The 26784-nt window shown below is 38.2% G+C and overlaps 1 protein-coding gene across 3 annotated transcripts in view; it reads left to right on the forward strand.

Moving 5' to 3' along the window:
• The window catches only part of LOC137293726 (homeobox protein Meis1-like), a 108180-nt gene that overhangs the window by 12246 nt on the left and 69150 nt on the right, over positions 1-26784 (forward strand). The window contains exons 1-7 of one of the 3 annotated variants that reach the window (XM_067824437.1): positions 1787-1898; positions 2611-2724; positions 2852-3075; positions 3464-3611; positions 4322-4372; positions 5094-5144; positions 6297-6497. In XM_067824437.1, coding sequence (XP_067680538.1) covers positions 2713-2724; positions 2852-3075; positions 3464-3611; positions 4322-4372; positions 5094-5144; positions 6297-6497 — 687 coding nt within the window. In that variant the 5' untranslated portion in view covers positions 1787-1898; positions 2611-2712. Of the gene's footprint in view, positions 1-1786; positions 1899-2610; positions 2725-2851; positions 3076-3463; positions 3612-4321; positions 4373-5093; positions 5145-6296; positions 6498-26784 lie in introns of those variants that run through there. The other 2 variants (XM_067824435.1, XM_067824436.1) reach the window with 2 other exon arrangements.

The raw sequence follows: 26784 nt of genomic DNA on the forward strand, positions 1-26784 counted from the left end.
CTTGTATATTTTAAGTTGAAACACCAGTCCATGGCTAGTGATTTTTTAAAGCTAATTTAAAGCAGGCATATAGCGTAATAGTGTAAGAGTGTGTTCTCTGATAATATATTTAAACAAATTCATTGTCCACTGGAATATGTTACTCAAATGTTATTATATTTCAAATGATCTATAGGGATAATTGAGTTAGCTTCTGTCAAAATACCAGGAGAAATCATACACCCATTTTGATATATAATGCATATTTTAATAAATTTCCAAAAACATACTCAGAAAGTTAGTATAAATATTCAGGCATCGCCACATTATGTTCACGTACAAGGGCTTAACTGGCCAAATGTTAATATCAACTGTATGTGTCTACAACAGGCACTGATTGTAAACTACCAGCACCTCGTGTGTAAACTCTAAATGTATTTGAATGTGTGATTAAGCGTAATTTAAATTCTATCCATACCGCTGGTGATAATATACGTATTTGTTCTGCCGTGGCGTCTATATGTTTATTCATTATGAATGTTTGGAGAATGTGTCTTTTAGTGCCACGTTGAAAGTGCCGCTAACTACACTAAAGCATTTCTACGAATGTTAAACGACACGCTAATTCCAATGAAATGACCTTTCTACGTAACTAGATAAATATTACCTCTGAAGGTATGCCCGACAGTTTAGCTTGTGGCCAAATAGGCCAGTCTCGGTCGTTAAAATTTGAGAAAATGTATAAACAAATTCGCAGACAATCGCCACAGTGACAGATACAGAAAGACCTACGGAATTCCGTAATTATCCCCGTAGTGTATACTATACGCACAGTACTTATTGTCTGTCTATCTCAGGGGGGATTTGATTTATTCCTGTTAAGCTAATAAAATCATGGCGCGGAAAATTGTGACGATTTCGCTAACCGATGCCGGGTAGGTGGGACTTAGCGCGACATGAGATATTTCAGTGGCCATACTGTGAGAACGTCGTCACTTCATAATAAAACCCTGTTTCGTAATTAGTGGCTTGTATTAATTATACCTTCTGTTAATTATATCAAGATGGCTTAAGACATAGACACCGTTTACAAGGGGTATTACTGCCGACATGTTATACTGGCATTTTATGACCCCAAGTGATGCCAATCTGGTTGTATTTGACAAGGAATTCCTAAAGATCATTGTCGATATCACTAATGGCAATTTCAGATGCTCATCTCATGCATTTCATAAGCTGACCAGCGTAAAGAGTTAACGATGATTTATTTTTAAAGTCAATAACTGTTTAAGATGAAGATTAAGTTTAAACGACAGAAACTGAAAAACACTTACAAAAAGGTTAGCATGAAAGAATGCGAAAATCTTAGAGTCACTAGAATCCTCCTGAACAGCAGAATGCGAAAGGGGCCATGCTTTCTTGCGGTGTTCGAGTCTATCATAAGCATTGGTAGTTCCGTGAGTACCTTAGTTGCTTATTCCAGCAGATCGAGATAACAGACTTTCCTGTATATTCTCTATTCCCTATATCAAATATTTCCCAAGCACTGGAACATCACAAGCATTGTACACGGACCTAGTCCATCTTGTCGGAGAACTCGGCCCGAAACCCAGAGAGCTGAGCCGAAGAAGTCGAATTTGCGCGGTGTATAGGCGGTAGCGCTGTGATTGGCTGAACGCTAACGCCCGATTACCCTTGAGTGTCATAGCTGAAGGGGGGCGGGGCAAGGGGGTGGAGCGGACGAGTCCATTTCAGTCCGCGTGGCCGAGAGGGCGGAGTGTTAGGGATACGGGTATTCAGTCACAGTATGACAGTCTCTCTCCAAGTCCGATGATAAACAGTAAAGAAATATAGTTCACACACTTTGTCACAAGCAGCGATCGCGGAGAATACGGATTTACACCAAGACGACAGCTTAGGTATATGCATGGTTTAGTTATATTTTGCGCTAACGTGGACGAAAACACGTGGGGAACCTAGATTAAATTAGTGCCGGGCCTGTAATTTAATTCCGCTGAGTAAGGTTACTGGATACTTTAACCGACTGGCGCCGAAACGATTTTCCTCGCATGCTTAGTTTTTCTGCTGTCGAAGAAGCCTGCTATCGGATGGTAGATGTTATCGCTGGTAGCAAGTAGGAAAGGACTGTCGGGGAAAACGGGGTTAGGCGAAAAACTATTACAGCGCAATAGAGATAAACAATGGGCAAACTCGATACGACTGAAGTGATTCGGCTGACTGAGACCGATTGCCAGCAGAAATAGCAGCCACGGATCTGGATAAAGTCTCCGACAGACTATCGGAAGCTCCGGTCGCTGTACTCTCCATAGTGATTCTCCAGTTTGAGCGTCTACGGCTTGCCACTGAAAGAGAGCGTGCGTGAGTTTGTGTTATGTTGCAAACTCGGATCCCCTACTGGTTGAAGTCAGATCGCCCAAGGCAGGGCAGGCCCTGACAGCTCATTTGTTATCCCGTACTATAGTAACCCTGGCTTGATTGACAGATTTAGTGGTACTAGCTATAGGCTGCGACAGGCCAGTTGTTAAACTAAGGTTGTGATGACGGCCGAGCCCAACGTGTTTGGATCTATGGAGCTTTACAGTGTTTGACAGTTTGTTTCTTCTTTGACAGGGCACTGGATTTGTTTATACCAATCTGGCGGTGGAAGTGTAAAAACTTACGCAATATCTGGACTTAGATTCGAGAGTGGAGACGCTCTCTCCCTTCACGCCGATGGCTCAGAGGGTGAGTATTATACATACACACTTGTTTTAAATGAAATTTACGAGCACTGCCGCTCCTGTTTATAATATTTATGAGAAATTGATACTGTGCTTGGTGGCACGTTGTAAGGTGTTGGTCTCTCTTGCAGTTTGACAATGAACTCCCACACTACGGGAGTATGGACACCTCGGCTATGTACTCGGACCCCCGGTCTTTGCCCAGTCACCCTCTAACCCACTCCTCCACGAGTCTCAACCACGGCCCGTCCCCTATCCACCAGTACCCACCCTACACGTCCAGCAGCACAATGCCGGGGGTAATGTCATCAACACAAGACAATCAACTAAAACGGGATAAAGATTCTATATATTCGTAAGTATATCCGCGTGTGGTAGGCAGTATTATCACCGTGTAACGCGGCCTGGTCCAAAGTTTAGTTCACAACACACGGCACGTGTAGCCTTGCCGGGCGTCTATGTAACTGTAACACATTGAACCAATGTTTTGGTTCGGTCGCGGCTTTCCGGGTTTGTTTTGACTAAATCAGTCTTGACACTTGTGTAGTGGCCCCGTCTTTTGGCATTGCTCTCTGTAAATGATATCTCCAGTCCTTATGTCGGCATATTTTGTGGCATTTAGGGCCGAATTTCACTGATGATCACGAAAACACGCTATCATTGCCCAGTAACTAGCGGCTCCCAAAATGGCGGCCATATCTGTGATGTTAAAAAATAACTGTATCTTTTTCCGCTTCTTTCAGACACGCACTTTTCCCGCTTCTCGCATTAATTTTTGAAAAATGCGAATTAGCCACATGTACCCCCCGAGAGCCTGGAGTAGCGGGTGGGGACGTGTGTTCATCAGAATCGTTCAACGAAGATATAGCCGTCTTCAGCAAACAAGTTCTCGTACGTATAAAAATCATTGTCATCAGCATTTCAATTTCCCTAATAATTCTCAATTATTTCCAAGTCGTTATCCGGAGAAATCTGATCCAGGTTTTAATATTTTTACGCACACTGAATGCATCTGCAATTTCTAGGTCGTCTAGTTTTTTCGTCAGTTCTAGTAATCATGTATAGGACAGAAATATTAAACCAGTCGGTTGGCGACGCATTGTACGATAATGATTTCCAATCAAACCGGCACATTTCATTACATGTTTAGATATTCCGCTTCCACCGTAGACAATAGAGGAAAAGTGAGAATTTTATTATTGTAACCTTGCACAATGCCTCAATTTATTGTCCGCCTTTTATTTCATCACTGCTCGCCCGAGAGTTATAGCGCTTTGCAGAGATAATGAGGAACATAATAAAATAAAATGGTCGGGATGGGTGTTGCGATGTGATTTGGTTGAATTCTGTATATAGAACCCCATACTTAACATGGCTGTTAAAAGCGAGTGTGGTCTAAATGTAGAGACAGGGAGAGGTTTGTTCCAGAGATGTGTAATAACATTGAATTTATTCGGTCAAGTCGATAATAAAATCCAACTGATACGTGCAAAATGGCTCCTATACGATTCTTTTATTGTTACATGGATCCAAACATTCCCGTATTCCATATATGTATTTATTACTACTCTTTTTCCCGTTTTCTAATTTTTCCTTGGCAGGCCCGGTCGGACAAACCCTTTTTCTCAGCAAACCACGAATTGGACAGTTTGGTATGTTTTCCTTTTTATTTTCCCTCAAATCATCAGTAATTTACTTGCTTCCGACTCGGAACTAATAACGACCATTTCTCCTCATCCCCAATGCACCATTGTGGCCAAGTCGATGGAGATTTGTGATTCGGAACGGTCTAGTTTCATCAACTCCAAGTGCCACATCGCCAAATGACCGTTTTGGAAATTTCTTTCGCAAACGGAGCGAGTAGTTTGAGCCTCAACTTGCCCCATGTTTTCGCTAGAAGGTCGAATTCGCCAAGTCCCCCTAATGAACCGTGAGACGCGAGGGAAATTCTGAAAATAGCGCCAGGACTGAGTATTTTACTTTAGACTGATTCTGCCCGAGAAAAACGTTCCAGATGGTTTTATGGGCTAACCTCCGCTGGGAAGACCGTCTTCCAAAACAAAAGACTCCCTGTAACAGATACGAGACTTTCCCATCTATCCTTGATTAGACGGCGGTCTCAACCAGCTACCAGAAATGATACTTTTAGGGCGCAAGTGTTCAAGAACCCAAGAGGCATAAAATAAAATAAATTAAACTTTAATTGGCATCTGGTTCGAGTGGAAATTGAGAGCCTAAAATCGCCCATGGTCTGTTGTGAATTTGCAGTATCGTCTCCAATATTTGATGGGGTATTATAAGTCGTGTTTTTATCGTTCGTATAAGTTTCCTTCTATATATGAAGTTTCAATTTTTCCATGTCATTTTTTCCAGATGATTCAGTCAATCCAGGTTTTACGTTTTCATCTGTTGGAATTAGAAAAGGTGGGTTGAACTAAATATATATGAATTGTTTCCCTTTGCATATTGCCACTGAAACATCGTGGTGTAGTATTGTTTAATTCACGCTGTAAACAGCTGAACAAAGAAATTATTATCCATTGCTATAATCTTGTCTAGTTTGCATGTCACGCTGGTATTTTGACGGTGTTCATTACAATATATGTCATGACACTGGCAACAGTATGTGTAGGCGATAGATTTTGATTAAATCTCAAAGCGGATTAACTAGCTGGCAATTTTGTTACATGTGAATAATTAACTGTTTAATCCGTGTTTTATTCACACGTAGGAAATTAGGCGTTTCTTACATGAAATACGATGTATAAGAAATGTATGCCATAATTTCGATCGTGGATGTCGCTTGTTGTATTAAGTGTCGGGCCTATATCCACCCTGTTTCTTGGTGATATCGGCATGAACTCCACCGAAGAAAATTTCCTTCATTGATAACAGCATTTCCTTCAAGTTTATGCAAACACATAGGACCCGAAACGATAACGCGAAGTGAGTCGCACTGAGCTGAGTGTACTAAACGTTCTATTCAGTCGTCGGTAGATACCAAGTCTGTCACCGTATTACTAGGTGTCGTAGAATCTGACATTGTCAACAGCGGATATGTTGTTTAGAAAATATCATCGGCAATTTAGTTTTGACATTTAATATACAAATTACGTCCTTTTGGAAACCACACGGCAAATGAAGCGCCCGAGAAAATCCGAAACTGCATTTGTTTTGGTCAATGCCTCGTGCCAGCATGGCGGTCTGTAGCAGACGACGCATGTTCGCCATGTTGCCCGAGCCACTGGATACAATAAAAGGCTAGCTCTGCTCGGAGCGTTTAGCCGTGATCTGCATTCGAAAGACGCTAATAAGGCATAAGGATTACTAATCTAATAAATGAGGAAAAATCCCTCCACGAAATGTATGCCGATTTTGTCCTTTTTGCTGACCAATTTTCGAATCAAAATTTCAGATTTGCGAATTAGCAGTGGACTTTCAGTGCGAGTCGTTTCGCTTGTTTTCATTCGTGGAAATTCGCATGGTGCTTTCTCTCCCTAATTGAATGATGAAAATACAAGAATGTTTCTGTAAGAAATATGTCTTTAAGGAAAATTGGTATAATTTATTTTGTAGGTGCACGAACTCTGTGACAATTTTTGCCATCGGTACATTAGCTGTTTAAAAGGCAAAATGCCCATAGACTTGGTGATCGATGACCGCGAAGGTGGGAGTAACAGCACACCTTGCAAAAGTTCATCATCTTCAACGACAGTGAATTCTTCAAATTCTGATAACCCCATTGAACATAATTCCGAGACAAATAACCAGGAACAGGTAAGCACACGTTTCCTTTTTCCATTTTGTTCGTCCGTAGTTTCATGCCTTTCCGTGTGTCATAATTCACAGGTGCCATTGTTTACATTGTGGTAGACATAACATGAATGACACATATATAATGTTGTGTCTATATGTCCAGTTGGACTAGTCACGTGCCAATTAAAGCAGATGAATTCATATCCAGTCATATACATAGCTGAAACGCATCAAATAGTATTAAACCTGAACACCAGTAACAGTAAACGGTATATAATGAAAGTTGTTTTTTTATGGTCATTTTGGTTGTTCGACGGTCACTTTAAAGGGCAGAATGGAGAAATTTAAAGCCAGTAGCGCCGCCGAGTGATCATTTTTATGAGCGTTAATGAATAAAAATCTCAATAGGCCTATCGTAAAAATTACATTGGCGCAGTGTGTCACCATGACACCAGTATTGGACATTTCACCTGTAATTGGCGATTCTTATTAAGATAAAATTAGACATTTTCAGTGAAAAATGAGATAATGTATTTGTTTGAACCGGAGCATCAATTTTGAATAGTTGTTTGGTTCAGACGGGGAATTAACGTGGGAAAAGATGAACCGCTAAAAATTAATTCAATTAGCTATGTCTGTCCCGTTTCTTTTTGCAACTCAACGGTTGGTGTATTATTAGATTAAAGTAGTGTTGTTTAGGAGTTAGTTATCATTTGTAGGAAGCCTGTTTTTGATACAAGCATAATTCAATTATTTTCATTGAGGTATACAATTTTCGTTCTTTTATTGTGGTATATTTTACCAACATTTCGTGAAAATTTAATGAATTGATATTATTTGGGTACTGAAAACTTTGGTATTTTTATGACAAAGAATTTTAAGTTCTAAAATATACCACCTACAACACATTTATGGCATCAATAATTGATAGAATGCTGTTAATTTTGATGAAACCACGCATGAACTATCCCGTTACATATTAGTCTGAAAAACATATACTTTTGGAAATGTCCATATTGTCTGATTTGTCACGTTTTCGTTTTGTGATCTGAAATAAATACTTTGTGCATTTCATTGAATGTTGAAATGTACACTAGTTAGATATTAATGGGCCTTGGTTGACTATGACCACAATGCTAATGGTGATCCCAGATAGTCAGATTGTTTAGTCTTTGAGATTAACTAATATTAATTGATTTTATGGAGAGAATTCGGTTATTGTATTCGAGGGAATATGTCAAAAATCGTCAATGATATTTTGGTCGAACGTGGAGGATTTGGTTAAGAAACAATTCTTTCATCCCTCCGAGAACTTTTCAAGTCGTCAGTTCTGGAATCTACCGGACCCCGAATGTTATGGAGTCGGATGTCTTATCTAGTAGCCATAGACTTACAATAGGCGTAGCTGGTTATCAGGTAAATAATTATTATTTGGTGCTACACCAGGGCGAGATGTCTGTGGTCGTTGCCCGTAATAATAGCTTAAATGATTCTTGTTTTGAGGGAAATTTGAGGGGCGGTGTTGTTTCTATAGGGACCCAAGACATTTCGTGGAGGTTCCTTTCTGCTGAACTTACAGGCGGGTCAGTGGTGTGAATTGGTATAAATCGTGTCGGTACATGTGTGGGTGTTTTAAAAATTCTTAACAATAAGAATTCACATTAAGCGTTAATTTTCTGCGGTAGTTCTTGGCAAATTCTTTCATGGGTATTCGTGTCAAGTCCTCTAGTATAGCCATGTTTTCTACTCTGGTAGTTTTGTTGTTCGATTTTGCTGAAACTCGTTGAAAGAAAATATACTTCTGCATGAAAAGTTTCACGTAAAATTAATGGTGGGTAAAACTAAAGAGCTAAACACAATCCCCGTTCGTTTTATTGTCGTTTATGGAATGACTTTTTAATATTTCCGTAGGGTTTTGGGTGAACAGAAAAGTCATTTGTCATGCAACGGTATTGTTGTTTTAACAATCGACAAGTTAGGAAAATTTACCCCATTGATCCAGCGCCACAGTGCCTTGTTTTATTTACATTTCCAACTACAATAGCGATTACGACTAGAGTTTAAGTTCCCAAATAAAAACTTGTGAAAATAATTAAATAGATTAGGAGTCTGCCTTCCGGCTACGAAGTTGGGCTATCTTTTTCAAGTGGAATGAAACTTTCACTTAGCACTGGTTTGTTATTATTGTGCCTGCGATGGTCAGTTACCATTGTACCTCTCTTCAAGCAATCAGTGGTCTGGACAAAAAGAAGTTAGACTTAACGACTATAAAATGACCCATGGTAAAGCGTTTATCTCGTTTCTAAAGCAGTGTTTAAATTTGACTCGTCCGTGTCCGCCTGCCAAAAGACGGTCACTTCGCCGTTGGCTACCGTTCTTCTGCATGGCCGATTCCATTGATAAAAGGGTGGATGGAAAGCACCACCCATACCCTTATACCTTTGAGAGAAATGGGGGTTACGGTTGAACAGTTTTGTCCAAAACTGCCCTTTCTAGAAGGGAGCGATTAGTGTTGCTTGCCCCAGAAACAATTCCCCAGCTGCAAACCGCTAGGGAGCCGACACCAAAAAATTCCTATATCTTCTTATCATAGCCATTATCTGTTAATTAGGAAAGCTCTCTAGGGATATCAAAGTGTTGACACTGGCGACCGTTTGGCCACTTCAAAACAATCCCCGATTTGCAAGTCCGACGACGATTTTCTTTCTCAGATTTGAGTTTATGTTTCTACTGGCTATTGTTTAGGGTGGTTATTTCTATTATACATTTTAGCAATCGCCTGTCTTCTTTTGACAAGTAGCAACTGATGTAGCAGTTTCTCTCCGATCAATTAAAGATAAAATAAATTGATTTTGCTGGAGCTTTGATCAACGATATTGGCGCTATAGGAAGAATGAAGTGACGCGCCAGGATCGTTCAATTATCTTGTTCCCTACTTAGAAGACCGTTGCTAAATAGTTAGAAGCAGATCTTGATTTGTACATTGCCATTGTTAAATAAATACACACACCATTTGTGCTGGTGGACTGAGAGTGGGATGAAATGGTATAGGTTATAACAATAGGTGGCAGTGTCTGTGTCGTACACATGCCGGAGCTGAAATATTCAGTTAACCAAATTTATACATTACGGGATATGTAGTCTAAGGTTTATGTAAATAAGCAGATGTATATATTTGACTTTACGGTTCAAAACAATAAAACAGAAAGCCAGTGTTCTAGTTAGAGGAAAAACTCTCCGAACCTGCCAAATAGGGGGAAAAAACAGCTTGTATAAGATATTTCTGAAGATAAATTTCATAAATCATGCCATGTCAACTGATGTGAATTTTACAGACAGATTATGAGAAAAAGTTTTAAGTTCATTTCGGAGAAATCAATTTTGTGTTGTTTTGTATTTTTTTTAACCAGCGGGAAAGTCCATTTTGCACCAGGAATTGTGTCTTTGGGTATAGTTACAACAGCTGCTGGTAACAATATAACACAAGTGAAATTTGAGATGACAAGTGTTAGAGTCCTATGAATGAGAGATTTTATCTGTGTCTCCCTGGAATAGACTTAGCCTCTCTTCTCTCTCCTCCCCCTCCCCTCCATGTGCCCGCCCCCTCCATGTTCCCACCCCCACAGCTGGCGATCTGCCCCTGTGTTTATATTTGACCTAATATCATCTACCTCCCACACTCACTTCATTTTTCAATCAAGAAAAAACTGATAACTTGAGGTTAGTGTTGTTAATTGAAATTTACTCCTTGATTCTGTTGTGGGTTTCTTCTTTGTTGACATATTTTGGGAAAATGCGATTACATGTATTTGCAACCAAACTGGTATCTTAAGCTTTCCCATGGGAAATTATTAAAAATAGCAAAAATTATAAACAAACATAGCATGCTTTTAGATGGAGTACACATGGACTGATGTTACCTTGGTGTGTTCTCCATATTGCTTCATTAAAGATTCATTGCGGCAAACTAATTTTTCTCTTTTGTTTGCATTTTATTGGCTGTTAACAATTTATTGTTTTGTGATGTTCTGTCATTATTTCATACTTGGTTAGGAGATGGTATCAGTTAATGTTAAAAGTGATTTAAAATTAATGTTAAGCCTGTTAGTTAATATTTGATAGTGACAGGTGATTGAAGTTGTCATAGTGATATATCTACCTGTGATGATTGACAGGTCAGTTTGAATGGGCCATGTCTGTTTCAGTTGAATTCTTGAACATAAATCAAAATGCCAGTTCAGTGATGACATACATTTCAGTCAAGATTGGCAGATAAGGCAAAGTTTTTGTTGAAAATTGACACATTACTTGAAATAATTATTTTGAATTCGCTCACTAAGTCTGATGAAAATATAATCAGTCTAGAAACAGATTTATAAAAAAAGCAACAAGTTAAAAAGATGCACATTTCAAGGTGAATTGGATCTAATTTCACTTTTTTTACCCATTTTGTTACTTCCCCACATCCATCCGTAGTGTTTTCATTTTGAAATGAATAGAGTAATCAGATATTTAGGATTCATCCATTTCACATCTGGGTCCTGATATGTGTCTATCCGTCGCAGGGAAATGTCTAAGAGGGGCCAGAGAGACTCAAATTGCTTTAAAAAAACGAAGCTGTCAAGAGTTATAGAAAATGTCTTGCAAGTGGAGATTTCTCCACTGCCTTTTACAAAATCAATAAATGTGATATAGATTCAAAATCGCACACACTTTAAAAAGTGTATTGCATTTTGCTTGGACCAAGAACATAGCTAATGGCCCCTTTTCCTTATTTTGTCAACCCTGTCTTTCCCCATGGTGCTTCTTCTTCCAGTGTCAGAGTCCTCAAAAGGGCCAAAGAGTTCTAGAAATGAGGTGCTGGCACCTTTGTTACTGAAACTTTGACAGGTTTTGACGACAGACACTTTTTCATCAAGAAAATCTTGAAATTTGTCTTTCAAAGGATCAAACAAATTCTTTCCAATAATTTTTAACGATTCTTAGATGAAATCATCTTTTTTTCTTAGAAATAAGCAAGAATAATTTTGGAACTATGATAACAAATTTTGAAATCATTTTGTTGTAATAATATCACCCAAAATTATTTTTACTGAATTTAAATACAGGGAACTATTCACTGCCTGGATCTCTTCTACAGTTATATTTTCAGAAGTATTATTAATTTTGGAAATTTCAAAATATGAACTGAAAGACGATTTTTACACCAAAAGTCGTTAGAGACTTCTTTAAGAATTCATACCTTACTCTTTGATGAATGCAATGTGAAGTTAGCCATTTTGAAATTTTAATCAGCTGACTCGAATATTATTTAAAATTCTAAAGAGCATCATCAGTAGTGTTTTAATATTTACGGTTAACAAAGGCTTCTGTTGATTTTTATAGAATATATTTAATGTTATAATGGAGTTTTTGAGTTAGGAAAACTTTGTCTGAAATCAGACAAATAAAAACACATGTTTCAAAATGGGAAGTGTAATGTGTTTCAAAGACTGACAAGAACTGTCATGAAGGTAATAAATCAGTAGGACACGCAAAAATGACTGATTTCTTTTTAAATCATTAGCCCACCCACAGGACTCTACATCAATTAGTATATTATTGCATCAACCATAGAAGGTCTCAAAGGGGATATTTTTCTTTCAAGATCTAAAATTCACTACTCTCTGGAAATTCTTTGATTTTTTTGACAGCTTACAATCTGATATGTTTCTTCTTGTTTAACTGACTTCCTCTGACGTGGGTCATTAGATTTCGTAATATTGACACGAGGGTGTTTCATACTTTTTGTCATTAAATCTCCAAAGGAAATTAGCAGTTTTTACCAGGGTTTTTGTTGGATAAGCAGTGACATATTTCCATAATGATGATGTTAAAAATATTTCGATAATTGGACAGAGAATGTTTATTTTCAAACAAGGGCCAGACGAAAATCCTCATCAATCAGTTGCAGACCTATCAATAAACAGTAAGAAAGTGCATTGTGCAGTAGAAGATGTATCCAAGCATTAAATCAGAGTGTCATGCAAGACTAGAGGAACAAGGCAAGCTATACCCTTAGCTATCCAGTTTCACACAACAACCAGACTCCAAAGTACTAGCAACAAGGGAAAAAAATGCAGACTTGCGTGGAATTTTGGATGCGTTATTGAAATTTGATGAAGTTTTCACGAAAGCGGTTTGGCCCCATGGCCCCGAAGTGTCGCAGTCCAATGTGGGAGTAGGATGGAGACTAGGGGGAACGATTCAATTATGAAATATACGATTTAAGTGACAACGTTCATGTATCGATTTGAATCAGCAAAAACTAGGAAGTAATTCTTCTCTCTGACAAATATTTTTCTCAAACTTTCAGCCAGGATGGAAACGGATTTCATTCAAAAATAGTTTTGCAAGCAAATTCAGTTTTATTGAATTAAACATTGAAAGTGTATTTTTTAATTTATATATATGTATATATTTTATGATTGACTATATGTCTGCAATGATTAAACATTATTTTAGATTTCATTTTGTAGAATATTTATATTTTCAAAATTCTGTATTTTCAAAATTCATGTATGTGTCCAGTTACATCAAAATTAATGCTATGCTGTGTAATCATTGAAGTTGTGGATTTCACTAGATGTACATGTATATGATATGGAAATAGACAACTAGGTCAGTCAGTGGCTATTTTTAGTACTTATCACCACTCACATATGGTGTGATATCACCAGCAAATCCAAATAGTTACTGATGAACTACATACCTGTGTTGACCTGACCGTTAAACCCTACTCTCCTGGTCAAGGCAAGATAACACTTATTTCAGAACATCCCTCTCTTTGATGAGCGAACTTGTCATAAATTAATGATTAGAACGAGTGTCCCCAACACATGTACCTGTCACAGACAGGGTCCCAAGCACACTCGGAGCTTTGAGGAGACAGTTTTCGACTGTTCTGCATTTACAAAAAAGGAAAAGCTTTTAAAAGTGTGAATTTGGTCAGGTCAATTATTTACAAGTTGTCGCCTTGTACACATTGTCAGTTTCTTTCAGGCCATCAGGCTTGCTAGCACATAACGTCAGTCCCATGGGCTTTCGCCATACTACACACTTTCAGCCCAGTGAAAAACCCAGCAGAGGGTGTCTGGCCGTGCCCACAAATGCTGATATCAATTCACGCCAGTAGTGTCATTCCACAACCTTTGTATCATTGGGTTTGTGCCATAAAAAAATTACTTGTTCATTGCTCGGAAAACAATGTCAATTTCTGTCCTCGCATAAGGTCAATAATTCTTGAAGGCAGTGTCCCATATCAACCCCCTTCCAGGTTGTATCAATGAGTTTACTGGTTTAAAAAGGACTGCTCTTTCTCTGACCAATAATGTCAGTTTCTATCGTCAACACAACGTCAATGATTCTTGAAATCCTGTCATCCAGCACTGAATTCCTATGTCAGCGACATGACATTGAGACATGATGTATATTGTCATTAACGTCAGTTTTTGTAGGTTTAACCTATATATCTTGTCAGCCACCCACCCGTCACCTCAGGCCAGCTTTGCTTACCCTGCACAGACAAGCATTAGCTGACACAGTGGTAATTCTCAGTTTATTTTGTGCTGCATGGTCATCAATTGCACATCATGTGAGCCCACAGCCCTTGTCAGCCCATGTTAAGTGTCTCAAGACAAAGATCGTTTATGTCCAAAGTAGATTCGCCTCAGTTCAGGTCACCCTGGCGGCCGCTGCTGGCCAGCACCGTCCCCTGTGCTGGACTTGGCTTTATCAGAAAATAATGAAATTAGAAGTGAGACAAATGCATTCTGATGGATGTGAGCGGTATACTTGGCCTAGTAATCACAAGAGTAAGTGACTCGAGAAACACCACCAGTTCAGCCCCCAGCTGGGCTACAAACACAGCAGATTTTACCCATTACCACCACGCATTTTCTTTAGGGAGCGAGCATTTTCTTTAGGGAGCGAGCGTGTCCTGACAATGTACTTAATTTTCCTGTTTTTACTGTTGAAATCAATATCATGGACAAGTCTGAACATTTATATTTGAGGGCAAATTTGTGTGATCATCACTTACAAAGCATTACATAGTTACCTAGGTTGTTTTTTCAAAGAGGCATTTTATCTAAATATTTTGTTATGTAAATCATTGTTTAAACTGATCTGAAAAAAGTGCTTTTATGTTGATAAGAAACGCTTTAAAATGAACATTTTATTTGCATTGATCATAATGATAATTATTAGTATACATATTCTAAATGATGAAGGCTTTTCTCCCTCAGAAACTACTGTATCTTTACTGTTTACTTTCCCCTCTACACAAATAATAATGCTGGTAATGTGTAACGACAGCGATAATCTGTGATGTACAGATTACAAATTAATTTGCCAATCTAACTGAATGCATAGATTTCCCTGTGAAAACTATAGTACTTCTACCACCTCCCTTCATCCCATGCCCGATAGGATGCTGTAGGGATTTGAGGGACCTTGAGGTAACAAAAACACACTAATAGATTGAAACACACAGAGAATTAATTGTGTAAATATTATAGAGGTTTGGAAACAAGCTGCCTAAGGCTCTGAATGCAGCCAGCCTGTGGGGTCAGAATGTTAAATGTAAGCTCGTGGCAAAAGTCTTGACCCGAAAACACTGAGCTGGTTGTGAACAAACCAAAAGCCAAATGCATCGTTTACTTAGCGTTCACTTAACCTGTTTAAGCATACTTCTTAGGATCCAATCTGTGTAGGGAACCAGGGCTTTTGTGCCCACGGCACCTGTCTTTTATTCCCCTTTCTCTGTGATCCCCTCAAAGCTCTTTTGCTGACCCACTCTGTGCCTCGGCAATGTCAATGAAATTTGTAAGAGGGGGTAACCGTCCGGGCTACCTTCACCATAAGATTCCAACAGTGCTGTTCACAATTTTGGACGTCCTTTTTACAACCCCTTGCTTTCATCCCATTGTGAATAACGTCAAAACTTCATTTTAGCGAAATGAAAACTGGTAAAAAAGATCTTTCACAACTTGTGGGGTTTGCTATTGATGTGTTGCTGTTAGAGTCTCTATTAGCTTTTTCTTTTCTTAATACAAATGGACAAGAAATACCGATGCGGTGGATGGTTTCAAATTTCCATGATTTTCCTTAATAACCAACCGTAACAAAACATGTCTGTTTGAGCAATAGAGGAGAAGGTGGACTAAAGTTCAACTTGAATTAAATCATATTATGGGGACTAATCTATAGAAATTCAGGAAAGGTGTAAAGCTGTTGAAAAAATAACTGGGTACAAAGCTGTTGAAAAACTAACCAGAGAGCATGAATCTTTAATTTAATTCTCAAAACATCTCGAAAGATCATATATAATATGATGAATGACATCAGATGTTTATGTATAGCAGTAACTAGGTTTAACTATGACCAAGGGGGAAATATAGAGTAAGTAAATAAATGTCAAGCTGCATCAGGCTTTCTAGAAAGTATGTAACTATGTTTCAACAGAGTTAATTGTTTCATAGGGTATACTGTACTGCTTCGCAGTGTCTTTGTTCAAGGGGAAGAACTCTGCTCTGTTGTCCAATTTTCTCATTGTATATATAAATATATACTTACACACATACACTCACACACACATGAAACTAACCTTTTAATATTCTACACACACAGTATTACATATGAATGAAATCTGCCCATAATTTATTATCCAATTTTCAAAGAGAATGTGATAAAGCACTTTAAGTGAAGTACTTATCCGCTTAATATTCATAGAGAAATTCCTGTCTCGGGCGTGAAATCAGCATGAAATCAACATGTTTTATGTGCTAATCACCAGGGCATCTCTATGTAATATACATGCATCAATGACTAGTAATGCCTATAACTCACACTATTTATGAATAGAAGACTGAGATTTGGTGATACAAGGAACATTGGGTTTATTCCTCAACAAATTGACAGCTATGAAATTGACGATTGTGGTGTTAGACCATCCAGGTATGTTGCTTGTCCGATTGTTGTCCACGACAGCAGGGTGTGACACTTTACAGCCCATACCACCCACAATTTCTTGCTGTAAAAAACTACCCTCCACAGGGGGGGACATGAAAAGAGTGACTATGGCGAGCTAATGGCGTCATGGCTAATCTCATCACCATCTCTAGAGTCCAGCTCACAGGAATTGCTCTTTATTTGGGATGATTCACTTTGATCGACAAAAACCATGGCAGTGTTGGGTCAAAAAAGTTTCAGCTTTCTGACCCTATAATGTGTTTGGGTGATTGTCGTGTTCTGTTGGTAGTGTGGGTCATTGCTGATTGCTGCATAGAGGGAGATGTCTGAACACTGATTGTAGGCTTGTAGATTACATATCACTTGTCTGTAATGTACATTTCTCATCAGTTTCATGTAATGTAAAAAGTGTGTTCAAATTTCTTAACTATCTTATTATATTTTGGATATTACTAGATTTTATGGAGATATTTTTCAGAACAACTGCAACCATAACGAGACTTATTAATAAACAGTAATATTAGAATCACTCAAGAATAATTGACACATTTAAAATATTTGTTAATCTGTAAAATTGACAAGACCGTGTAATTGTGTTCATCACTGTCAGAGTACTGGAATGTAAAGTTGCTCAGTATTTTGGCTGTGATCTTTAATGTTCTGTCAATTTAAAAAACGATAGACTTGTAAATTTTGTTTATTTTTGGCCAAATGCAGGAATATTGCTCTTTTCTTGTTTCTTTCTATCTCAGCACTTCCAGCAATTCCCAACAATGAATCAAGGACCAAAGCAAAACAGCCAAGTGATCAACCAGACCAGCTTGGCGCAAAGCTTAATGTCCTATAATATTCATGGCTGAATAAGCTTCACGTTCTTCGTACCCAATGCACGAAAGGACAGGGATCCTATGCGTTCCATTAAAACGGCCGTGCTCGTGGATGAGGAACAATAGTGCCCGACAATGGACAACACGGGCAGTTAGAACACATTTTACACTTGACGGACTCAATCGTTGTCCACAGAGCACCTTTCTGTTCCTCCCATCTGCAACCCAGCAATTCCCCCAAACCCCAGTGTGAATATTCTCACGTCCTCATGCATGTATGTGCAGCATAATTCGACTGATGGGGGAAATTTCAGCTAGGAGCTGGGATAAGACTGCATGCATTTCCGACTTGAGATCTGAATAGTCTTCAAGGGTTACTGTTTCTTCCAAATGTATCAGATAGTGCTTTTTCTCAGTTGTGATATTTCACTTATTCCCATGCTGGATGATGATTTTGTTGAATATTCATTTTAACGATTCTGTTTCACATTATCATCGAAAGCATAATTCTTTGAAAATTTGCGTGATTGAATAAATATCTATTTTCACAACTGGGTTGTGTTTTGCACTGGACATGAACCTCCAAGAATAGCAACACAGAAAAAAATCATTTTGTACCAAGGACAGTTCATTACAGAAAAACGCTGATCATATTTTGTTGTGTCAGACATGTACACAAATGCAGAGAATACATCCAGATTACCAAAGCTGTGTCCCTCTGAGGAGTAGTGTTGTTTCCGCGGCTTTCTCACACTTCTTTTCTTCTGTCGAAGATTGTAATTTTCCCGAATGCGCCATAAAAAATGAGTTTCGTCTGGCAATTGATCAATATCTGTAAGTTATCAATAAGTTGTCTGGGAATTACTAGTCCTGGTCGTTTTGCTTTGCTCTCTGATTTACCCGTCAAAGTGGATAGTATTCGGCTGTGATCTACACTATTTGCAGGCAGAAATCCCTCTTCAGGTCACTCTCTTCGCGCCCTCAAAAAATTTCAATTCCCTCATCAAATCAGTGCCAGATTTGTCTATTTCAAATCATGTTCATTTCGTTGTGCATTTCACAGCTTGTGAAATGCCTTCCCCAATGGCAATCACTTGTGCTGTATCACCATTAGCTAACTGATGATTCTAGCAGCAAGCAGAAGCAATTAAGTCATGGTATTTGCTTGATAACCATGGCCATGTTGCCTACCTTGAAAAACATTCTTGAGCATTATTTTCCATTTCTTTCTTGAATTTTATCAGTGATTTATTGCAACGGTTATGTGTGTGAGTATCTTCTGAAACAACTTCATCAAATATTTATGACACATTTTCATCAACTACGTGCACATGGGCTATTCTGTAGTTATTAATTCATGCAAACTCATCACATAGGTCTCTAAGAGTCATTAAATAGGAATGAAAAAATACCTTTTCATAAAGGCTGTTAAACAGATCTGTGACCCCTACACAAGATGACCTGATGAAATGTATAGATGTGATGACCCATTAAGCTTCATGACAAATACGCCATAGCATTGCTTTTAGCAATAATTCTTCATATCTCCCTTCGTCAAACTGTTCAAATCTGTTATAACCTGATCAACATTCATAACACTGTTCAAGTCTGTAATAGCTGATTCACATACCCTTCTGCATTGTTCATTACAATCTCAAGCACATGTCAACAATGACACTTTGTAAGCGAACAATATACTGCAATCAGCATCACCTACACAACAAGGTATTAAAACAAACAATCAATAAGACACAATCCATATCTAAATTTACATTGCAGTGTTTTATCAGCTACAGTTGAACCATTGTAGGAGAAGACGTTTGCCTGGTCTTGGACAGCCAGTAGATAAGCACAGGGCACTTGGCGCTAACATCTCCCACTAGGCACCATGACACGTATACAGATTCTGTCTCTCACAATCATCATGGCGTAGAATTCAACTTCCTTATTCTGGCCAAGTTCCGATCCCCAAGTAATGCTTCAATGTAGCAAGGAGTAGCCATTGTTCTTGTTTAATTACCCAGACCTCTTCTAGCCCCCTCTCACAGTCATATCCTCAGCAGCTGACAAACAGCTGACGAGAATTAAAATCTTGCTATTAGGCATTTTTTAATTCACCGGCAAGTCTTAGCCTGTCTGATAATGACTTGAGATTTCAGAAGAAGAGGTCGTAGTCCATCCATCTTCCAGTTAATTTGTTGTGTGTTGGTATTAAAGGAAAGGAGTGTGGCAAAATTTAGAATTGACTGCACATTGGAAGTATGAAGTAATGCATCTGATATTCTTTGTTTGCTTGGTTGGTAAACTTCAGAATGTCTTCCTCTGAATTTTCTGGAGTAATATCTTATAGAAATGTTTGGCATCAAATGTTGGCAAAAGTCACAGAAAAAATATGAATACTGAGGCCATGACAGAAATAGAAACCAGTTTTTTCCCCTGATCAGAAAGCTTCTAATATGGGGGTGCTAATGATCATGTATTTTTGTGTCGACTTAAGCCAGGTTTTTTGCAAAGAAGGCTTAATTCTTCAAAGCACAAGTGACAGACTGAAACACCTCCAAAGTTGCCGAAATCTTCTCCTCCAATTGCATATTCTCATTTTGAGCTGTGGTCAGCGGCGATAGTAAGCTGTGTAGTACCAAGCAAGCTCCTTACCGCCCCAAATCCCAGCTACGACAAACCTGGCAGTGGAATAAATCCCCTCTCCTCTCAGTGAGTTCATTAAAGGTATTTTCAACAGAGATTGATTGATTTTTGCAACACAAATGCTGGGGGAAATCCCAAGCTGGCTCTAAGACACCTGAATGCAATACGCAGCAGCGTAACTCCGGAATACGAAAAATGCTGTGTTTCTCATTTGGTGAGAGTTGCACTACAAGAGCATACGGGGAACAGAGGAGGAAAGACACAAATACCATCTGATGCACTTTTTTTCCTTCTACATAATGAAATTAGTTGGGTTAATTAATATGTCGTGGTACCAAACATGAAATTTATCTGCTAATCTCATGGGAAAAACAAGCCAGGATTAATGGCTTTTCTTAAAACATTATAAGGTTTATAGGGATTGCGATATTTTTTTCCTTTTTTCTTTAGAGATGCTGTTTGATAATTATCTTGATGTGTGTCCTTGAAATAGCCTCCTGACAAGGAACCATTAGAAGATACCCTGAAACCTTCTCTTGCACATTTCATTAATTGAAGTGATCATGAAATCTACAAGCACGTATATTTCGGATATAGTGAAATGAACATGGAATGCACTTCAACAGGACATTCTTAAGCTGTGATGGCATCCTTAGTTATTCTTTTGATCTGGAACAGGTGGCCTTAGTAATGGAGACCGACATTATTTATTTTAATTGATGGGCTAAATAGCATTACGTCACTGATTTAGAGGGAAGCCATTGTGTTGTGTTGCATCATGACAATGCATCATTAGTGAGGCAAACATGGAAACTGTTTAGGTATCTGTGTGGAAAATTAATGAGTTTCCTATGATGTAATGTATGTGTGTCTGAGATGGCTACATTCAGGTGCAGAGTATGTACATCCTGCTACTGGCCAAAGACAATGGGGCTACACTTGAACCCTATGTTTATTGATTGCTGTCTTTGTTTCTACTTGCCTGTCTCATAATCGAGTACTAGAGGATTACTCTGCCATAAATCACATGAGAGCACAGGTTATCTCTTCGCTGTTGTCTATTTCACTGGCTAGTTATAGACATGCAATAGATCACCAATGGCAGGCCATTTGCCGTTCATTCATACATACTGCATTCATCCGACCATTGATTCCCTCCTCCCTGCGCACCAACATGTTGCATTGTTTTCTAAAGCCTGCTAGTAAAATTTTCCTCAACTCTCAACATAAATGAACAAAATCAATGAGACCCATTGATAAACTGCAGCTTGTTTCTAGTCTAGCCTCTGCACAGAAAGTGTACTTCTCAAGTTCATTCAACGAGAAATAAAACTCACATTCGACGATATAAGGCATGTTGGGAAATCCATTCTGTGGAACATTTCATGCATCAGTGAAACTATGGATCTATAAAAGAGAATATAATCGGAATCCCACCGGCACTGTAAGCTTGGAATTAAGTCTGACAGCGAAAATAGATAAAACATCAACTGCATTTCCTGGTTTGCTAACCTTTTGTTTTGCTGGTGAAATTTACATGAAATTTACGTATGCAGATTACATGTTTTTTGTGAAGTGCATTAAAAGTGCTGCAGGGGCCACCTGGGTAGTGGCTTGTACAATTCATTCCCGTCAGCTATACCTGTACAAACATGGCAGAGCCTGTCAGTTTTATGATCACGTCTATTGCAATTTTATCATCCTTCCAGTGTCGTCAAATCGGCAAGACACCAAATAAAGCACCAGGTTATCTCTCATAATAATCCAGTAGTTTGCAGACAATGTTTTTGACATTCTATCAAATCACAACCACATTATAGACCTGGGTTTTATGACTTGAGCACATGTTGCATTTGATATTGACCAGTCAGCGTCTACTTCCACGTCAGATTACCTGCGCCAAGGGCAGGTTATCTGGCCATCAGCAAAAACTCAGCAGCATTTTAATTGCAGCAATCAGTCGATGACTTGTGCGTACATTCAATACGCTAACAGCGATACCTCTCTTTGCATAGTTTCAAGTGGAAAAATGTGTTGCGGATCTAAATTTCAGCCTGTGTCTGTACTAAGGTCATTATACACCAATAGAAAATTGCGTATAACAAAGACATGAAAATTTGCCAAATGTTATATCAATACTAGTTTGAGGCCATAAATGTCATTTCTGACAGGTGCCCATTTGCAAGGGATCACAAAAGACCTGGCTAGCCGTAACAGGCCTTTGTGTTTTTGCTCAGTTGAGTGGAAAAATTCTATCGCAGATCTCAAACGGTATTCTCTAGATGCCTGTGTAATCAATAGATAAAAGTGACTGAAAAAAATCTGATCGTACAAGCTCACCCTTCCCAGGAAAAAAATCTAACTTAATTTATTGAGAGTGAAAACAACTATCACCCATTTGGACAGCATTGCATCAGCCTGCTAGGGGAGTCAAATATTAGTCTTATAGATTGTATGTGTTATTGATAATCAATAAAGACCATAAGATTCTCCTTTACATGAATTTCCATAATAAAACGTAGCTTCAGACCTTCTACTCCAGAGACTATGGATTTTTCTCTCTGTTTCGCCCGATTCTTTCAATATACTTGTGAATTGCAGGGAGCGTGTTTCCTTGTTAGAAATTCTGAACACGTGGGGGAGACGCATAGTTTCACTTTTCCAGAGTTTAATGTGCACCTTTTTATACCAATTCAATATTTGAATTGCAATATTTTTTAGCAGTATTTTGATTTTTCTCAGCAGAGGGTCTAAGTCTCTATTGTAATGCTGTCAAGTGGGAAACCTTACCTTGCCTTAACTGAAAGAAGGAAACATTATCAAAATAGAAATAAAATCGACTTAATTTTCAATATTGTCCATATTTTACACATTGGTTTTTGGCATATATACTTTTAACCACAAGCTAGGGATGGTAACACACAAAGAATGCTTGTCAAGAAATTTTTTTTCAACTTTAGGTTATATGACATTTTTTTGCAAATAAATGACAAAGTATGAAAGGAGGTGGTGGCAATGGTTGTTTTGCTTATAATGGCTCTTGAATTTTGAACCTTATCATGTGAAAAGCTGTCACTAGAGCTATGAAATGAAATGAAAAGGGGAAGCAACGAACCATATTAGCCATATTGGTGAATTCATTGGGTCATATAATAATTATTGTGCATTGATAGTTTACTTGAATAATGAGCATAAAACTTGCACGTCCATACATTCAGTGAATTATATAACACTAAACTCTCACTTGGGTAGGTGTGCTGAATTAAACAGTCCAACTTGTGTCTTGTAACTGCTAGCTAATGTCTGGTAAAGACTTTCCGTTTGATGTTTTTTCAATAGAGAGGTATGCATCCACATGGCTGGGACAGAGCTTCAATGACAATTTGCACGCCATAAATCACATGCTAGGATCGAGTTTATACACTTGCGTACCAATTTAGTCGTAGTTAAAAGGCAAACTTTACACAATCAATTATATTCGTATTGTGAATTCTTCCAATGGGTTGTTCATCCAGGCATTTAACGTGTAGCTTTTCATTTTTTGGAGCACACGGATATTTATCTATGTGTATTAAGAAGCCAGGCTTTATCACAAATTAATACAGCGAATTGATAGGTGCATTACAGCAGGTAATCCCGCGGGGCTGTCGTAAACACGGCCCTCAGAGAATAATGGGGGACCAGTAGAAGGATGAGAAAGCACCTATTAATCACAACGTTTACTGGTCGCTCTAGGCTTACTGTTATATATACAAACCTTGAACCAGTGGAAATATACATGATTTATCATTACCCATTCCTGACACAAACCCTGCCTCATGCAGAAACACGGGCAAATAATAGGATAGATTTGACAGACCCAGTAAAGAGGCAAAGCTGGCCTCTCTCTTTCAGTATTGAAGGAATACGCGAGGGATTTCAATTTTTCTAGCCTTAAGGTAGCGTGCATATGTGGTTGTCATACGCAGGAGGCTCACTCAATAAATCCTCTTCACAAGTGTTTTCGCCTCAGGACTACTGATGGTAGCTACCCCTCCCATATATTAACTTTGACAAATTTCATCTTGGGACTAAGTAGAGGGAACTGTCAAATGGCTTAGACTGCTTGGAAAATCCTGTAAGTGATCTCTTCCTCAGGGCTACAGACAATCTGGTCATAGATTGCCATAGTCGTTACATGTACTTCACCTTCATTCACATTTGTCCAGCTTTATACTTCTCACTTGTCACTGGTGGTCCAGATTTCTCTCCAGAAATGCAAGAGGTAAGATACTTTTTCATTTGCAGAGAAATATACAGGGACATATTTTGCTAATCTAAGTACATTGGTTATTTCTTCACAAACTTAACTATATCTAGACAACCAAATGTACTCTAAAATGTTTTCTTTTCAAATACGTGGAAGTTAAGTTCATTTGTGGGTAATTTATATCACAGATACGAACTGTTTATTTGACAGTTGCTAAGGCAAATATGTTATTTCCAGATAATTTATTGATTAACAAATCTTAATCGAACAAATGTCATTTTCCTGTCCCATATTTGCTATCCACAAGCTAGGGAAAATGTCACAGAGCTGACCCAGATGACGCCTGTTATCGCATATCAGCAGCTCTCACCTGCTGAAATATCCCTGACCCTCACAAGAGAGAGATATTGGTTCAGGTATCCAGTTAGACTGTTCCGGGCACTCAAGGAATTTACCCATACCTTTAGCTACATATGGACTTGTACCAAGACTGTACAAAAGCATGAAATAGCAACAAAACTATGAGATAATGTCTCAATGAAAATATGGCACAATCAAGTTTAAAACCTGTCATCAGTGCTTAGCTTATGAACTTGCATCCCTGTGTACATTACAGGCAAGGGGTAAACCTGGGTTTAAAGGGATGTGTGGGCTTTGGTGTGTGTGCATTGGAGGTTTGACCCGGTGAGATTTCATATTGACAAATGTATAATTTCAAGCTTAAGATCCTCTAATATCTTTCTACAGATATGAATCGTAGGAAAGCCAGCAAAGATTTGATAAATAGCAACTTATAACTCGATTTTCACATGACCTTTTGTCCATTTCATTCACCCAAATACCCTCAAGCTCCTCTTGAAATATTTTTTAAAAACCAGGTCCATATCTTTTTGGTCTATTGGAGAGATATATTTCCTAATGTTTGACTATAAACAAATTTTTCTCTCTTTTCCCTTTTTACCAAACAGCATTTGATGTTAAGGTGTCAAATATATTTCAATTACTGTCATTTCATCAAACAATTTTTTGTTACATTTTGTATTGAATTTGTCGTAGCTTTCAGCTCAATTCGAAACAATTCGAATTGTTAATGTATGCTTGTTAATTTCTGTAGTATGTGATGGTTGATAAAACTGATCCCACACCTGTTAATTGATATACAATTTCAGCAGGTAGGCAGTTTCAACCTTTGATTGTAGCTTATCATAGATCCATCTTTACCTGAGGGATCATTCATTATCTGTGAATGTCTGCCTGTCACCTGCCTCTATTGAGTACTTAGTATGGCTTTGTTTAACTGATTCCTCCCTTGATCACAGATATTTTAGATATCTCAAGGCCATTCCTATCAAGGTTTTGTTAATAAATGGCTTCAGAAATGCATCATTAGATTTTTGCTCGAGGATAAGAAAATCATATACTTGTAAACATATTTAGATAACTGGATTAGTTCATAATACAATTTTTTTTTCCATTCAAATATGATTTATGCATAATTTATATTTCTGTAGGAAAGAAAAGAACAAATATATTTAAATATTTTTGGTCCCTATTTGTAAGTAATTCCCTGACTCTTGTATTTGGTAGGATTGTTTTCAATTGTATTGTTTGAAAATCAACGACACTACTCCATGTTGAAAACATGTGCATGGACCGGATCTGCAATGTTTATCTGTTGAGATGGAGTGTCTAGGAGTGTTTACTAGGGTGTAATATGTCATGAAGAGCTTGGTCAGTGAGTGGGTCAGTCAGTGTTTGACCCTGGTCACTGTGGAGATTAGGACAGGTGGGAGTGGATAATGACAGAATCTCCAGTCGGTTTACCTCACCATTACCATAAGCTCTAGGGCTTGTCTCACAAATAAAAGTGTCAATTTAGTTTAGAAGTAGGTAAATTTATTATAATCATGATAAGGTGATGCTTGTTATCATTTCACATGTATGCACGTTGACTTAATCCCCCCTAAAAAAATGATCATATTTTAACTAATAAGTCATAACAAATTTTGACAATAATTTTGGCAAAATCTAATTTTTGGTACCATCATCACATTGTTTAATTGTTTGTTTGTATTTACATGTTTTACAGATTTGATTTATTTTTAAACAAGGCTCTATCATTTTAACATCGGGACATTTTAAGGCTGTTGTAGCTATTAAATGCCTCAGACACTATTGTCATGGATGTCATGTGGGTGAATTCTGACGTGCTGATATCTACCATGTCATTCTAGATGTAGCATGAAATCTAACCTATGCCAATCCCTCTAACTCCAGCAAATATCTGTTTGTTTTTGCTTGTGCCATGTTGCTTATTTGTTTGATTTTCAATTCTATACCACGATGTACCTGATAGACCTATGAGCTCCCCACACTCGAACCTTGCACCTAACAACTGGCCCTTGTGTTCATTTCCCCTCTGCTAAAAAGAACCTCCGATAATAGAAAATGTAAACAAATCAAAACCCCTGTGCCACGAGATCAATTTCTTACTTACAGGAGCTCAAGTATTTTGAATTCATTCACAAAGCCATGACAGTTAAACTGCAATCGATCACTGTCGCTTTCGCTTGAC

This window comes from Haliotis asinina, chromosome 8, assembly GCF_037392515.1.
Source record: "Haliotis asinina isolate JCU_RB_2024 chromosome 8, JCU_Hal_asi_v2, whole genome shotgun sequence".
NCBI lineage: Eukaryota > Metazoa > Mollusca > Gastropoda > Lepetellida > Haliotidae > Haliotis > Haliotis asinina.